Raw genomic sequence first — 18362 nt, forward strand, 5'->3', positions numbered from 1 at the left:
ATAGCAAAAGTGTAAACAATGACGAGGTGAAAGGAATTCCACCATATTAGCACGCCATGTATGCAAAGCAAAAACTTTAAATGCTAAGTCCTTGGCTACAATGATGGTCTCAATAGAGCGAGCCAACACCATAAGTGTTGTCTACAATTTGGACTAGTATGGATATATCACAATTCAGCGTTTCCAGACGTAAAATTTGAGCTTATATCCCCATACTACCAAATACCCAAACCTGTGTGCCAGTGTCCTTGAGTCCAAATCAATGGACACTACTTTGGCATAGAGTAGAAGCCTTGCTTCGTGTTAAGTATGTCAAAGCCTTGTCCTTTGCACAGGAGGAAATCATGTCCAAACCAAAGATTGACATCCAAAAAACCAAGAAATTGTATAACCTTGTCGCCCCGATATTGTCAATTGTTTTGAACTCCAAAAATATTGGCTAGAGTTTGGCCCATAGCCATGGATTCTAAAGAATGTAAGTGAGAGTTTTGAATGAAGGATTTGGGTAAGAAAACCATATTATTGGCATGCACATGATGTTTGGTAGGTTGAAGAAGGCTCTTTACTTGTCACATAAAGAATACATTTGTTGTGTGCTGAATTATTACAAGATGGAGGGGAAGTGGATCTCTACTCCATTTCCTAAGTATGTGAAACTTATCCACCAAGAGGATTGTCCAAATTTTTTGAGGAAGGGTATGAGATGGCCAAGTTTCCATATGTATCTATTGTTGGTTCTTTGAAACAATCCAGGATGAGGACTCACATAGACATTGCAATTGCATTGGAAGTTATGAGCAAGTTTATGGTGAAACTTGGAAAGAAGTATTGGAGGTAGTAAAAGGTGTGATGAGATACTTGAACAGTACAAAATGATTTTGAGGCAACGAACGATGTATAATTGGTTACATAAAGATAGATTATGCGAGGAATGTAGACTATAGAAGGTTTACATCATGCTATGTCTTTACATCCATCAGTGGTGCAATTTCATGGAAATCTTTTTTCCAAGCTTGTATATCTTAGGTTATCAGAAATAGGAGTAAATGTGGAAAATGAAAACCTAAGCATGGTTTTTGGATAGATATGAACGACAGGTACGTGTCATCCACAACTTTTATCAGAGAGAGAGAGAGAGAGAGAGAGAGAGAGAGAGAGAGAGAGAGAGAGAGAGAGAGAGTAGTTATTTCTACATTGCACTTCACTCTATCCAAGTTTAAGAAAAGGCAATAAAAAGGCCTATGACACTACTTGTCCCATGAAAGCGAATACATTTTAGAGTTATTCCTTGAAATGCTAGATTGTTACAAGGCTATTTGAGGCTTGTAGTTTCCTAATGTTGGTGTGTGTGTGTGTGTGTATGTGTAGCAATTCTAATTATATATACCAAAATATATACGCAAACGAACACTACAGTTCACAGAACAATAATTCTAGGACAATACAATGGATTTGTACAATAATGTATTTGCAGTTGAAAATAAATTTTGTACAAGGCAGTAAAGATATCAAAGTAAAACATGGGAAGCAGTCGTCCCCAATTTTGGAGTAATGTCACTTCAAGGTAAGCGAACATCCACCAGTCATCAATAACATAGAACTGAATGTTTTAATCAAAGAAGGTAGCCCTCACCTGCACCCATAGCCACAAGAAAACAATTCGTTAGCATGTGACTGTACGCAGGTGATGCTAAACAATGATGGAGGCAATGGTCAATAACACACAATAAATACACACTCTCTCTATCTCACTATAACAACCAAAGCACCCATTAATCGTCCTTTCTCTCAACAAAACCCTCATCATCCATCCACCTTTGATTACCCTTTACAACTTTGCCTGTGTAGCACATCCCCTACCCTCCCACTGTCATTTCTCATATGCCATCATAGTTGCTTACCCTGGTTACACATGTGGGCACCTCCCCTACCATCCCACATCCCTTTGTTATATGCCATCGTAGTCAATTGAGCTGGTTACCCTACTATACCAAAGTGCTTGCTGCCTCTAATCAATGTCATGCAGGCAATCCATGCTAATGTCTCATTGTCTTTCACCTATAGGCTAGGTACCGCATCTCTTCTCTCTCTCTCTCTCTCTCTCTCTCTCTCTCTCTACTACGTACCCTAAACCTTCCACAATCTCAATCTCCATCATTACAACTTACCCTCCCTATCTCACCATTTCCCGACCTATGGTTAGGATAGGAGCATGATCCCTTTCAATGTGTGTTATCATCTTCAACCAACATTTGGATCTTCATGAATGGTGTATGCCTTGCATCATCATGACCACCATTAACATGCAAATGAGATAATGTTGGTGCACATTCACTTGCCTCATGACAAATAAAATTTTCTTTACTGTGCATTAGGACCTCTTGAGGTCCACCTCTCTCTCTCTTTCCCCATTAATTCACACTCGAAGAATGAGTTGTCAGCTTTTCTTGGTCATTTGGCAAAAACGTGACCAGAGCCAGCTGAAGGGAAGATGGGCATAATCTCAGGAGATCACTTAGTTATTATGTGACTATCACGTAAGTGCAGTAGGGGTTATTAAATATTTTCTCACATTTTCACATATAGAAGAAGCTATCAAATTTCATATTTTCTCACATATAGAATAGTACCATAAAAGGAATTGGAAAAATAATTTACATATTGAATAGGAGAAGGGTGAATTTTATTTGTCAGAAGTTCAAAGATAAGGAGATTTATAAATAGATCTTGAATGCACGTGATATACACAATTTATACATTGTGATCTCCTAAGGGCGTAATTGGTCTTCTCATCAAAAGAGAAAATTGGGAAAAAAGAGAGAGTCGAGGTTAGGCCGCTATTCCTATGGAGCACCAAAATTGGCTATGGGGCAAGGAATTTTATATAAATTGTAGTCTCCACTGGCTGAAACAGATGAGGGCCCACCTAAGTAGCAGGTAGTAATAGGACCATTAAGGCCTCGCTCAAGCTCTCTATCTTCTGATAACTTGAGAGAGAGAGAGAGAGAGAGAGAGAGAGAGAGAGAGAGAGAGAGTTCCTAAGGCGTAGCTTCAAACTCCAAACATGGAGCAAAAATTCATACTGGGTAGGATCTCCTACGTCATTCACTCCCATAACATTTCTTATGGAGACCATATCATTGAGTGTGAGAGGGAGACCAAGCTTGCTTTTGACACTGTATAACTCAGAGCTAGCGTATGCTAATGCATGTAAAGAGCATCCTCTTTTTCATTATAGAATATAGTTAGATTCACAGAGCTTCGGACCTTGCATGCAACTTTGTACATGACACCAAATTATCATGGGTGTTCAACACTTGAGGAAGTAGAGATAGATTTAGCAATGGGCAATGGAAATCTTTTGGTAACCTGGACAATGGCTATTGGTCGACCCTTGGAATCTATTGACAACTAACAATGCAACCATGTCATACAAAGCTAACAAACTAAATTGAGAGGAGAGCGAAGCCCCCCGACAACATCTTTCCTATTCAATTTCAAAGTTCAACTACACTCAAGAAAACTACTCGCTGCAAGTGATTGCCTCAATACAGGGCACCCTTCCTTAAGGGGCACAAGGACACATGTCAGGTTCTCCCTTTGCTTAGCCACATGGGGTGCTTGAATCCTATTGGCTAGGCTAAAGAGGGGTCCAATGAGCATTTAGATTAATTAATTAATTGTTTAGGCATTTATCAAGCCATCTCTCTCAAAGGGGAGAGGAGGACACTTGTGCAAAGGCCATCTCAATTACTTGAATTGACCTAGGCTTATGATTGTCTAGGCTTGAGAGAGCCAATGAGCACAAGGCATGAGCTACAATGAGGGGTTGACCCGAGAAACTAGGGGGCTTGATTGCAAGATATACTCTCTCACACACTCATACACACTCTCATTGTGTGAAGTGATAAGTGTAAGAACTCTATCTCCTTCTCCAAGCTTGTTGAGAAATTGAGAGCCTACACCAACACTCTTGGATATGGAATGCAAATCCAACTAGGAGCCATGATTCAATGCTAAAGCTTGCCATCTTCTCCATCTTCATTACTATGCTATTAAGCTATGCTAAGGAAGAAGAGTGATGATAAGTGAGGAACCGTTTCTTTCTCGTAAGAATTTTTCTTCTTCCTCTGCTCTACCCTCATTCCCTGCTATCTCTCTCCACCTTCGAAGGTGTTTGAGATCTTGGGACTGAGGACGGGGACAAGTTAATGCTTTCATTTAGCTAAGTTACGGGCATAATTGTGGTGCATGAAGCTCTCTATCTTCATTGCACCATCAAGGTCTTAAGGAACACAAAGCTTGTATTCTATCAAGTTTCTCTTTATGGAAGAAATTATAATACAAAAGTCTTTTGGAGGGGGGACCCGCTCCATATAAATCCGGTCCTCAACTATTGTCAAGTTCTCTAATTCTCTCTCTTACAAAGTATTATTCATGCCAAGTTAATTTAGTATAATGGTTATGTTGCTACCGCTAATTAAGTTCACCCTCTATCTTCTCAAAGTAGTCACATAAAAATGCTGAATATAGTTCTCTTAATTCCTCTATTCTCAATGTTCACAGGCCATTTTCGTTACATTGTTATGGACAACCCTACCTTGCAAGCCAAAGTTACTCAACAACTTCGTGCTTATGGTATTTCCCTGCCTCTCCAATAAGAGAGAGAGCTTAGAAAGCCTCTTTTTGAGACTACCAAAAGAAGACTCTCTCCGATAAGAGAAGAGGAGGAATTTAATGAACGAGAAAGAAGTGAATCTCTGAATTCCTCTGAAGATATGGCTCCACGAAGATGGCTGTCTCGACGATCCCCAACTCCTCCCATGAGGAACATATCATCGTATAGTCCTTCTCCTCATCACTCCAAAAGGGAAGAGAGGAAACAAAGGAAGAAAAAGGCAAGAAAGAGGTCACCCTCTTCTCCTTCTCCTTCTCCTTCATCTTCACCTTCCTATCTGCGACAAAAGCAGCGGTTATTCTCCTAGAGAATACAAGAGGAGAGGACATCACAAATCCTATCCTGCTTGGAGAAGGTCCCAAAAGCTTAAGAAGTTCAAAGAGAGAGGAAAGAGTATCTCTTTTCTCACTTATGATGGCACCTTTGGTGCTACCAACAAAGTATTGGCCTTCATCCAGCAATTTGATGCGGCTTTGGAGAAGAGGGCTTCACGGAGTCCTCCAAGCCATGTAGCTATGCACTTCTAGAAATCTGTTCATCAATGGTGGGCTAGCCTTTGTGGCAACGGCAAATCCCCGAAGACATGGAACTCTACGAGTTTCCATCATGAAGCAATTCCTTGCAAGCAATTCAAACGGAAAAGTGCTTACCAAATGGCACAGTTTGAAGTTGCTCTCCAATGAGTCTATCCATAAATATGCTGACAAGTTTTGGGATTTACATCTCAAGGCTATTGTCTTTCAAAAGATAGACTTCCTCGAGCAAAAGCAACAATTTTGTGGGGGTTACCTAAAGAAATGGACAAGTATGTCAACTCGCAACGGCCTGCTACTATCACCGAAGTAATCCACCAGACTATGGTTGTTTCGCACATCAATTTCCAACAAGGGGCTAAAAGGAATGCCAAGCCCATGGAAAACAAAGACAAAAATGAATCAAGAGGGAAGAACAATGTACAAAACTCTTCCCAAGGTAGTTCCAACAACAACAACAATCGGTCCAAGGACAAGGGAGTTTACAAAGGTAAAAATAAACTCTCTTTTGAAGAGTTAGAAGCTTTTCGTAAGGAGCACAAATGCTTCAAGTGTGGGGAGCAAGGACATGGCTACCGTTCTTGCCCCAAAGAAAATGCCCGCAATGAAACTCCTAGAGTTTCCACCGTCAAAGCTCCAAAAGAGGATGCTCATTGCAAAGGATCGCCTCTCTCCTATGCTTGGGAAAGGTAAGGGAGCATGATTCCTTCATCCTATTTGACCCTGGCTCTACTCACAATTTCATATCAATGGAGTTGGCCAAGCTCATGAGATGGGAGATGTTGTTGTAGCCGATGGAGCCTTCAAGGGGCAAGAAGCCACAGTTACTCCCTTGATTGGGAAATTGAGGCTTCATGTCCAAGGCTATGTTGGCAAAGAAGATTTCTTCATCTCTCCTCTCAAACATGAAGATGTCATCCTACGGGCACCCCGTATGGCTGTCAATGTAAAGTTCCCTAAAGGAAGGTTGTATTTCAAGTACAAGGAAAAGAACATGCATGCTAACGAGCTTGGCCGTACCATACCCCTTGTAAATTATCTTGCTTATGACAAATCAATGAAAAGCTCAGTTTCTGCGTACATGATTTTTGTCAAACAATCCATAAAAGGTCATAATGTTTTATCAAATGTAAATGGTAGGAATCAAGAAGCATTAGACTTCTCTAATTTTCTAAATAGGTTCCAAGATGTTTTTATCGATGATATCTTTATGGAGTTACCTCCAAAACAAGGGGATGATGACCATTGAATTGAGCTCCTGCCAGGAAGCTCACCGCCTAACAAGCCTGCTTATCAAGTTTTCCGAACTCAACAAGTGGAGATCATGAGTCAAGTACAAGAATTGGTAGACAAAGGGATGGTGAGGCCTAGCTCCTCTCCCTTTTGTTATCCAGTTCTTTAGTGCAAAAGAAAGATGGTACATACGACATGTGCGTGGACTATCGAGCACTAAATCATATCACTATCAAAAACAGATTTTCGATACCACGGGTAGAAGATCTGTTTGATAAGCTACAAGGCTCTACCTACTTCAGTAGGTTGACCTGAAAAGTGGCTATCATCAAATAAGGACAGTGAATGAAGATATCATAAAGACCGCATTTCGTACAACATTTGGTCTTTGTGAATATCTAGTCCTGCCTTTTGGTTTGACTAATGCACCGGCCACATTCAATTGTTTAATGGAGAAACTTTTTATACCCCATCGCAAGTTCAGTGGAGTATTCTTTGATGATATCATCATCTAATCCAAGTCCTTGGAGGAGCACAAGCAACATCTCCAGGTAATTTTTCAAGCTGTGAGGGAAAACAAGCTTTTTATCAATCAAAAGAGAGTGAGTTTTTCCTTCAAGAGATTCAATATTTAGGTCATATTATCTCTCAAGATGGTATCCGTATGGATCCATCAAAGTTGGAGGTAATAAAAGCATGGCCTAATCCAAGGAACCTACACGAGCTATGAAGCTTTATTGGTATGTGTGCATATTATAGACGTACTCATGGACTGCTAAAGAGAAAAATGCTTTTGACAAGCTCAAAGAGAAGCTTACCTCCCAACTAGTGCTTATGCTTCCAGATCTCTCAAAGAAATTTCAGGTCCAATGTGATGCTTGGGTGATTGCCTTGGAGCAGTCTTGCTTCAAGAAGGGCATGCCATAGCATATGAGAGCCGAAGGCTCAATACCAATGAACGGGTCTTGGGCATATATGAAAAAGAGCTTTTAGTTGTTCTACATTCCCTAGACACATGGAAGCACTATCTATTGGGGACTCCATTTATTTTGCAAACAAACCACCAAAGTCTCAAGTACTTCATGACGCAAACCAAGCTCTTCGATAAACAAATGAGGTGGGAAATTTTATTTCGCAATTTAATTTTCATATTGCTCACATTGCTGGTAAGCAATGTGAGCATAATCAAGTGGCCAATGCACTGTCACGACGACCGAGAGTAAATATGGTTTCTATAGCAACTCACAATGATCTATCTTCCATGACGATGAGTATGCTGCTAGTAAGCATAATCAAGTGGCCGATGCACTATCACAGCGACCGAGAGTAAATATGGTTTCTATAGCAACTCACAATGATCTATCTTCCATGATAGATGAGTATGCTATTGACGGTGATTTTTAAGACATAATGGCAGCCCTTGCCTTAGGGAAGAAAGAGGAACCATTCACCTTGCAGGATGGTTATCTTCTCCATGGTAGCAGGCTATGTGTTACTTACTCCCTTCGTGAGAAATTCATGTATGAATCCCATGCTCCTCCCTATGCGGAGCATCGAGGGATTCAACCTACTCTTCAAGGAGTAGAAATGTACTTCTATTGGCCTACCATAAAATTGCACATACAAGAGTATGTATCCAAATGTGTGATATGCCAAAAGACAAATTATGATAGAGGGAAACAACCTTTATTCCCCATGGGAGAGTATATCCATGGATTTTATCTTTGGATTACTCAAGTCTATCCATGGGAAAACGGGAATATGGACAATAGTCTACATGTTTATATTCCTGTCAAAAAGACTATTGAGGCACACCAAATGGCAACCCTCTTCATATCTTAGATTTTCAAACACCATGGATTGCCAACATCCATCATGTCAGATAGAGATCCTAGAATGACCAGTAATTTTTGGAAAGGTCTCTTTGAAAATCTAGGTATAAGATTGAATTTTTCTTCGGCCTATCACCCACAAATGGATGGCCAAAGTGAGATAGCCAATCTTACTATTCTCGATCTACTAAAGACTTATGTTACAAAAGTAGATCAATGCTCACAATGGGAGAAGTACTTACCCCTTGTAGAGTATGTGTACAATAATATTGTCCATACTACTATGGGAAAGGCACCTTTTGAGATCATAGAGGGAAGACCTAAAAGTCCCTTGCTACTTAAAGTACATGGGAAGATCTTCACACACACACACACACACACACAGGAGTATGTGTGTGTGTGTGTGTGTGTGAGAGAGAGAGAGAGAGAGAGAGAGTTTTGCAACTATATATCTATGAAAATTAACATCCCTTTCTTTGTTTGCAGCTACGAGGCATATAGCCATACGGGCCTCTCATTCGTTTTGGCAGAGATAAAGAGTACTTCACCGCATGGCGCTGAGAGAGAGAGAGAGAGAGAGAGAGGAAGGAGTTTATATCAGACTGTGTGTCTGTGTGTGTGTGTGTGTGTGTGTGTGTGTGTGTGTGTGTGTGTGTGTGTGAGAGAGAGAGAGAGAGAGAGAGAGAGAGCTTGTGGTTGAGGAGATGAGCATTTGGGTATGCGAAGCAGTAGGAAGCATCGATAACCATCACGCACACGTGCACACACACACACACACATAGCGAACATGGACCATTGAGGTCTGCAGGTATAAGATGATGCTTTGTCAATTTGGTGAAGAACCCTGGTCATGCAGCAGGAGGAACCAAGGGTGAGGGGATCCGAGAGAGGCAAAAGCAAGGGCAAGGCTTGAGGAAGGAGGGAGGACTTGGTAGAAAAAGAATCTCTCTCTCTCTCTCTCTCTCTCTCTCTCTCTCTCTCTCTCTCTCTCTCTCTCTCTCTCTCTCTCTCTCTCTCTCTCTCCACCTCCCTCCACCTCCCCTGCTAGACGATTCAACTCCCCCCCAGCCTCTTCACCTCCCTCTACTTCCTGCATTTGCCTCCCTCACGGCTCTCGGCTACTGGCTCCCACCTTATTTTAGGCCACGTGGCCTAGCCGGAAAGAGGCCCTCCATAATAGAGTAAATAGATAGATTACGATATAGTTTCCGTGCTTTATGTCTTGCTAACTCAAGTTTGCCTTTGTGAGCAAAGTTATATGTATAGAGGAAGGAAGGAGATGAACAATTGCGAAAGACACTATGCTTTGTAGCATGACTTGTGGCTAGAGCGGCGGATGTAGTAGTTGCAGGCCAAAATGTGAGCATGATGATGGAAACTCTTTTACTTTGGGAAAACTACCAAAATATCCCTCTAATTTGTGGAAATTCCCAAAATACCCCTCAAATTTCAAAATTTTCCATAAGACCCCTAATATTTTGTCATAAATTCCCAAAATGTCTCTCCATTTTTTCCAAATTCCCAAAATACCCCTAGTTGTGAGCTAAAATTTCTCCAAAGATTAAAAAATATGTAGCTTTTTGCAAGAAGACTAATATAAGATGCTAAAATTAGAATATGAGTTGATGAATTGCTTCATTATTTTTAGACATAGTTGACTTTTTTTACGATATAATTTGTGACAAATTACATGCTAAGCACTCAAAATAAAAAACGGATTTCAATTGTCAAAAAGGAATAAAGATTAGAAAATCTTGAACAATCCAACCAAAATAGATACAATAGTATTTTGTGATTTGAGGGGTATTTTGGGAATTTCCACAAAGTAGAGGGCATTTTGGTAATTTTCCCTATACTTTTAGCTTTAATAGAAACTCTTCTTGCCACTATACTTTTAGCTTTAGCATATTATATCTAACCAATCAAAGATGTCAAAAGTGTGGCATCTTGAGATAGACAACCCGAACGATGATATAGATAGATTGGTTGCTCACACTTCTAAAATATGATACATTGACTGGATGCTTACACTATGAGACAAAGGCTTGAACAAAAAATTGAAGCAAAGAGTTGTTTTTTTCCATCAAAACATTGGGAATTGTATTAGAGAGAGAAACAAAGGTTACATATGTGGCAAGGAGAGATACTACATCCAGGGCTCGGGAAAAGATAGGTTTGCTTTATCCAAAGCCTGTTCAAAATGAAAAATGGCTGGCTCAAGTTTGGACAATAAGGTTCTCAGGCCGGTTCAAATTATGGAGCTTTTAGTTACAATATGAGATTTTTAGTGTGATTATCCCTCTCAAATTTAGAGTTAGCCTGTTCATATCCGTGTGAAAAGGTTCCAAAGCCGGGTCCACAAAAAATGTTTCCCGAGCCCTGACTACATCAGTGGCCGAGAGAGTTTAAAGTGGAAAACACATGCATTAACTTGATGCAATATCAATGCATTCCAAATTTTGGCGGGCATCTTCCTTGACATTGTGTAACTCCCCCAGAATCATAAGCACATATAAAACTCATGAAGGTATTCCCGATGGATTTTAAAAAAAAAACAATCATTACTTATGTAGTGCAAGGACACTAAGAAATGCTTATGTAGTGCAAGGGCACTAAGAAAACGCTAAAGGGAACAAGGTGAAGACTTCACGATGGCCTCAAGAAGGCAACATTTTTTGTTGTGATTATCAGAACACATTTGACACCTTTGGAGCAAGCAAAAGGACAGACAAGAGTGGGTTATGAGCAAAAGGTAGTTGTCGACGCGTGGCTGAGGAGGAGGGAAAGGGGGCGTGCATGGGGACAAGAGCAAGTGGCACTAAGTGGGGGCCCCTCATGGTTGCCAACTGTCGTACCAGGCAGCAAGATCAATGCGAGGCGGTGATGGGATGGGACATTCGCAACATCAGACACGCGAAGGGAGAGAGAAGGGGGACATGGGGATTTTTTTTAAATTTCTACAAGCAGATGCTCTTGGTAGCACATGGGCTCATCCGAGTGGCTTAGCTAAGGAATCTTTGATCATTTAGTTCATTTGTCTCGGTTCAATACTTCATGTGGCACTTGTATTTTCTCTCAACCTTTAAGATCTTGGGTGAACAAGAAAAGGAATCTTGTGAGATTCTTGCTATTGAATTGAGAACGAACTGGTATGGCACACCCTTTTTAAAAATTTGAAAAAACCTTCCATTAAAACAAAAGGTTCCAAACAAATCTAGGTGTAATGATGCTTCTAAGCTCTCTCTCTCTCTCTCTCTCTCTCTCTCTCTCTCTCTCTCTCTCTCCACATGCACTCTCTTTCCATGTGGTTGGTGCAGTGAAGGAGTGGTACTATCATCTATGTAACAAGGAGAGAAAGAGACTCGCATGGGGGACGATGGGCTTGCGAGCGTAGTTGGAGAAACATGGCCAACATGGCGTTCACAAAAGCACATCAAGGGGGCACCCTTGGTGGGAGAGAGGAAAGCAACAAGTTGTCTATGAATATAGCTCTCATGCCCACATCCCTATTCTCTGCAATGGGGATACCAGATGGGCTATCGAGTGGAGGGCATGGCATGCTTGCGTCTTAAAGGCATGAAGCAGAGGTTAGAATTGATGATGAGGAAGCCCTCTCTGTTGTCAATGTAGGGCGAGGTACGAGCGCAAAGCATCGGGGTGGAGAATAGGGCGGGCCCGGGATCTCCTTGTTAATGGATTATTTTATTAAAAATGAGTGAGTAGGACAGGCAATTAGGTACCTCACCTATCTATACATTTCATTTAAGATTGTAAATAATCGTAAAAGAAAACATTTTCTTGACCTCCAAATGTAAGGTCAAACTAATGAGACAATTGGGATTATGCTGAATCCTAAGGCATCTTAGCGATTTCTGACTATATTACAGAAATTTTTGCCTTGAAAATCAAGATTACACATCAAAGGATGGAGCCGGACCTACTCAAACCAGAGAAGAAAATGGGCTTAACACAATTTGTGTGCCTCTCACCAACTGCAGTCGGAAGTTGCTTTATATATGCTCACACGCAGAGCCATGGCGGACGAGACCATGTCCACTGCTCTCATGGAAAGCTCTCCCGCGTTTGTCGACATAAACAATCCTGCTAAGCTTGCCCCCCTCGCCTCTGAGAAAGGCTCTGCCTCTCTCTCCCTTCGCCTGCTTCTTGCTGTCTTCAAGAAGGCCAACGAAATTGTTCGCCGTGCCGATGGCACCCTCAATCGCCGCTTGGCAGACCTGCTTGAATATAAGGTACCTTCCAGTGAGGTTCCTGATGAGCGTGGTGTCTCAAGCAAGGACGTTGTCATCAACACGCACACAGGGTTGTGGGTGCGTGTATTCCTTCCTCCCGCAAGCTCACCGAAGGGAAACAATGTCTTGGCAAAGATGGACAACAAGTCTGAAGCTTCAAGCGATGCAACAGATAGGAAGAGACGAGTCATCTTCTACATTCATGGGGGTGGATTCGCAGTTATGGCTGCAGATGTTGCTTCTTATGACCAGTTCTGTAGACGTCTTTGTAGGAGAAGTGAGGCAGTGATAATCTCTGTCAACTACAGAAGGTCGCCAGAACACCGCTTCCCGGTAGCACATGATGACTGTCATGCTGCTTTGGAATGGCTGGAGGTGGGTGTTCACATGTTATGTTTGTGATTTGATCGATAAAGTAGCTGATCATAGCATGTTGTATGATGCAGGGATTCAAAGGGAACGTCTTTAAACCACACAAGCTTGATTTGTCACAATGCGTGTTGATGGGTGATAGTGCAGGGGCTAACATTGTGCACCATGCGGGCGCCATGTGGGGGGCTCGCAAAGCATCGACACATCCACAAACTCTCCGGGTAACGGCACATGTGCTACTCTTCCCTTTCTTTGGCGGTGAGGAGAGAACTCCGACAGAGCTGCGCATGCAAAACAAAGCACTGCTTGTGAATGTGGAGAATGCAGACTGGCATTGGCGTGCTTATCTACCTCATGGGTCCAATAGAGATCATCCTGCCTGCAACGTGGTAGGCCCTAATGCGCCGGACCTGTCATCACTGCAGCTCCCTCGGTCACTAGTCACCATTGCTGAATTTGACATTTTGAAAGACTGGCAGCTTCGATATGCACAAGGTTTGGGTCGTGCATCGAAGCCTGTCCGACTTCTCTATTATACAGGAGGGGTACATTGCTTCCATTTAATGGGTGACAAGAAGCTTGGATCACGCTTCATGTCAGATATCTTGGCATTTATTGATGACGGGGAGGGCAAACAAAGTCTGCACTCCATTGTAACTTCGGTGAAGTGAGTGTTCTTTTTGTATGTTGATCATCATGTCTGTCCAAGAGCAATATACAATGCATTTTTGTGAGATGCAATGGCAGCAAGGGTACAAAATGGAGAAGTTTATAGGTAGAAAGTGTTTTGCAGAGATTAATAGTGATGGACTGGGCGGAGATCCTAGGAAGGACAGTCGCATTGGTGCCTTTATAATATGCTAGCTCTAGATTGCTTGCATGACCCCTCTCCAACAGTTCACTTTCCTATCAATTGTCCATTCTCCAACTGATATAGTGGTTTAATTGAACAAGTCACATTAGCGTCTCATTGAATAACTCGTTATGCTTTCAAAAGTACACCACACTTAGCACACAAATTAGTCAAAGCATTGGCAAGTACGATGTTGTGTTTCAATAGCCCCTCACTACTGACCACATCAAGAATTTGTTTGCCTAGGTCAACGTCTTGCATGGTGCCACATGCCTTCAAGTTGCAAGCATAAATGGTCAAGTTTGCAGAGAAGCCTTGACTGCTTCGCATTAGCTGAAACCGCCAGAAATGTTGTTTCTCCCTATGTAGCCCAGCAAGCCGCTTCTTCAAGAACTGGATGTGCTTCTCAGCTTTTCACTCCACTTTACCATTGTCCAATCAATGAAGCCATCTGACTTAGATACTCTGCACATCGTCCATGATCTGCACCATTCAAAATATATCCTTCGAGAAACTCCGTTAGAGGTAAAACTAATGCTGGTTTGGCCCATCTGCTCTTTGAGTGGCAATTGTTGCACAGCTTGTTCTGCTTCCATTTGCACGGCCTTAGCTACTGACAACAGAACAGCCAAGAGCAACTTGTCGAGCTTTGTGACCACCTGTGCAGGCCAAGACGAGGCTGAGAGCCTTAGCTTGCACCTTTTCCACAAACACAACTGGTTGAGCTTGAGCTGTGAGGCCAAGAGTCAGAGGCTACGGGCCAGTTTGAACGGATCGGGGGTGCGTATATAAAGGGCAGTGGGTGGATCTGGTCTCACAGTGGTATCAAAGCTAAGTTTGGTCTCGGATCTAAAATTAGAAAAGGCATGCATGAAGGGTTGCCAAGTTGGGCTCTCGACGAGGAAGAAGACAGCGAGTGAAGGGTCCCTTAGCAAGGGGGACAAGTTGCAGTCTACCTATGCCACTTAGCAAGCAGCCGCCACCGTTGAGGTCGCACTGGGGAGTGGAGGGAAAAACGTCCATGCGTCTCTCGCGGTCTCTAATGGGCATGGCAAAGCTCTCTCTCTTTGCTTCGATGGCCCCCTTTGCCATCGCTTTGTAGAGCTTGGCGTTCTCCCACTTGGGGCACCCAAAGCCTTTAGGGTGAAGTTTTAAAGAAAAAAAAGTAAACGAGGGTGCTCGTGGCCGGCATCTAGTCCCCCCCTCCCCCCCCCCCCCCCCCCCCCCCCCCAAAAAAAAAAAAAAAAAAAAAACTTGCTCTCTTCAGCTACAAACTCGGTTAGTCTCTAGCTGAAGGTAGCCGAGGCACGAAGTCAAAGGGAAGCTCTCTAATTGCTGCAAATTAAGAAAAAATTGAGAGAATTCTCGTAATTTCAGCAACTTACAAAAAGTTTTAAGCATCATACAAGTACGCATAGTTTTGATCTTCTTTGTCGGCGAAGCTTTTGACTCACAAATCAATATCAACCACGGGCTGAGTCACAACAAGGTGGCAATATCTTGCAAAACCCTTTTTGCAATTTTCAAGTTGACAGGTTTTAGAAGTTGGATTAGACACAGTCTTTTCGATGGGCTTTCAAATATCGGCAAAGCTTCCACATGGACGAAGATTTGCAATTGACATCGACGATTGTCTACGATTTGGAGGGATTGAATAGAAAGGCTTATTAACTTCGTAGTAGCTAGTTCTAAGCTGTTCTTGGAAGGCAATTTTCTCTAAGGTACATCTTCTCTTGCTAGCACAACATGAACCCCATGGACTCGGATATTGACATGCAGTCTTGCAATAGTTCCACCTGCTGCTACCCCACGGCTACGCTCACAAAGGATAGCCACACAGCAATGGGATCGGATGATAGCTATGAATTTCTTTGATATCCAAAACTTTAGAGCATTGCAAACGCACATGACTATTTTAGAATTTAATTTTGCACAGTTGAATGTGAATGTCACCAAGATGTCTGATATACTTGTGCAATTCATGAAGCAATCAATCAAGGGCCAAGTTAATGAGCAGACGCAGATTTCTGCGACCCCTGTACCTAGCGGGAGCACACTTGGTCTGCAAGATCAAGGCTCCAATCTTGAGGGGTTGCACCTTCTCTCTTAAAAAGAGGTGGACGACTTGTTAAAGAATACCAAGCCACCGATTTTTAGAGGGGAGCACTTGAAGAGGTTATAGTGCAAGCGCATATACATGATAATTTCAATGAAAAAGCATTGCATAACACTCATGTGTCTGGCACTACACATGAAAATGCACGCACCACGGTATGGGCATAATAAGAGAAAATTTATAGTAGCTATATATGATGCATCCAAGAAGCCCAAGGGGCCTAGGGGCCATCTGTCTAGTGAAGAGTTTGAGAAGGCTAAGAAGGAAAAGTTATGTTTTACATGTTTAGGGAGTGGAAATAGCAAAAAGAATTGTCCCATATTGTCCCAAGGGAAAATCTATTGCCCAAGGTAAGGAGAAAGCGGTGCACATGGTGCAATTGTTGCCTCTTGAGTCCTTCTCCTATTTCTCCTATGTGATAGCAACACACACCCAAGCAGTGCACGAGTGTTGTATCACGGCCTCAATGTGGCAGAAGACCTTTGGCCCACATGAGTTGGTGCGTATGCATGGGTTTATCCAAGGTCACAAGGTGCAAATTTCGGTAGAAGATGGTGCTTCGCACAGTTTTCAGTAACTATAATTTAGCAAAATCCCTCAATTTTTCCCAGACTCAGAGTTCCCATCGTTACAAGGTAGCAATGATTAATGGCCATTATGTTGACGTGTGGGACACTCAAGTGAAAAATGTACCAATGAAGATTCAAAGGTATAACACGTCCTTGAAATTTTAAGTCATGAATATGGACCAGAAAGCTATGATCGTTAGTTGGGAGTGGTTATATAGTTTAGTCATCATCAAATGTAGCTATAAGCACAGGGACATAATTTTTGGACGAGCAATTTTTTGTGAGCGCTTTTTAAGAATCGGACGAGGAGATTCCCAAGAGAATCTTTATCTACCTCTCTCTCTCCCTCCCTCCCTTTCTATTTTTTGGCTCCTCTCTCTCTGTCTCTCTCTTCCTCAACTATTATCGAGTCCAATACCATTCACTACGTGTCTCTCACTCCCTTTTCAACTAAAATGCAACATTGAAGATTGCACATTTAAGGCCGACTTACATTCAAACCAAAACATGATTTACCATCGTGGATGCATTCAATACACTAATGATAAGAAAAAAGAGCAATGCCTTACACACAATTATGGTATATTTGATATAGCAAACCCCAAATCTAAATGTACCATTACATCAAAAGTAAATACATATGGGGAGAATACATAATGGGTGAGGTGGATGAAAGAAGGGCGGTGGAGGGCCATATGCTCTCGAAGGAAACAAAGGTCGTGCCAACGGGGGCTGTGCAGACAAAGCATATATGGCTGACGAATACCCATCATATGGGCCAGAGAGTAGTGATGGGTGCACCAAATGATAGAGGAACTTCTCCAAATGGCAAAGGGTGCGAACCGTATGTGGGGAGACCTGTAGGTAATGTACGGGACACTGGACCAACTCCGGAGGGGGGCCTCAGATGTGGAGGCACTAAATGCACTGGGGGAAGCTCCATATGAATGCCATGCCAGGACTGAGCATGTGAAAGTCCTACGCGGAGCTACTATCGTACCTCCTTGACTGTTGAGTAGCAAAGGTGGCTCCAATGGACGAATCTGCTCTGTCACCTGCTCCGGATGCTCTGACACATGAGCTCTAGCTACCCTTCCAAACATCAATGTCGAGCCTATATCTGAAGGTAGGCGTTGAGCCGGACCTAGATATGCACTGAAAAGTGACCAATCCTTCTCACAATTGATGCAATGCCTACGTAGCTATAAACATTGTGTTGTCAATGTCCCCACTCCTACAAAACAATCGAACACAGCATCTGCCATGTTTGTGAAGGTACCTAGTAGCCACCTACAAGACAAAAAAAACTTTTAGATTTCTTATACCTCCAATTTTTTAGGAACATGAAGTCAAAACATCCAATAAGTTTCAAGCACCTGGCAAACGTTGGACTGCTCTCAACGCCTCTACAAAACAGCCTGCCCATGCAATCAATCATCCACTGTGTGTGGGATTTGTACCTGGTAACTTCTCCCACAACATGTCATCATCTGCAGAGAAGCTACGTATATTTGCTGCAATCTCTCCATCCGCTCGATCATACCTTGATAGCCGACACCCAGCATCTCTAGGGGGTGCAAAAATGACTAGTAACAAAGTACCAACCTACAAATAACATTGACAATAAGATATTTTGTGATGAGGAAACTACCGGTACTCTCATCAACATTTAAACAAAAATCAACATACCCCCTCTACATAGTCTTGAACAATCGTGCAGCTAGACTCCGACATCTGTATGTACAATATCCTCAATAACTAGAAATCGGCTCCCTCTGCCTTTGAAGTGACAACGGACAGATGTTCTACATGGCATGTTGCCACAACCATGCCATCTGTCCAAAGAAACTCGATTGTGAGAAGGAATACTGCATCCACAAGCTCGCTATCCCACTGGTTCCATGAAGGAACTCCACCCGTGCCAGC

At 42.4% G+C, this 18362-nt stretch overlaps 1 protein-coding gene across 1 annotated transcript; it reads left to right on the plus strand.

Annotated features, from left to right (window-relative positions):
• Window positions 1-12264: 12264 nt before the first annotated feature.
• On the plus strand, window positions 12265-13868 carry LOC147447858 (gibberellin receptor GID1C-like). Its single transcript, XM_086523688.1, has 2 exons — window positions 12265-12901; window positions 12973-13868. Exons 1-2 carry the CDS (start codon window positions 12293-12295, stop codon window positions 13567-13569), a joined length of 1206 nt encoding a protein of 401 aa, XP_086379814.1. The 5' UTR covers window positions 12265-12292; the 3' UTR covers window positions 13570-13868.
• Window positions 13869-18362: the final 4494 nt, after the last annotated feature.

Source organism: Adiantum capillus-veneris, chromosome 11 (genome assembly GCF_014529385.1).
Source record: "Adiantum capillus-veneris isolate H3 chromosome 11, ASM1452938v2, whole genome shotgun sequence".
In the NCBI taxonomy this organism is placed as follows: Eukaryota; Viridiplantae; Streptophyta; class Polypodiopsida; order Polypodiales; family Pteridaceae; genus Adiantum; species Adiantum capillus-veneris.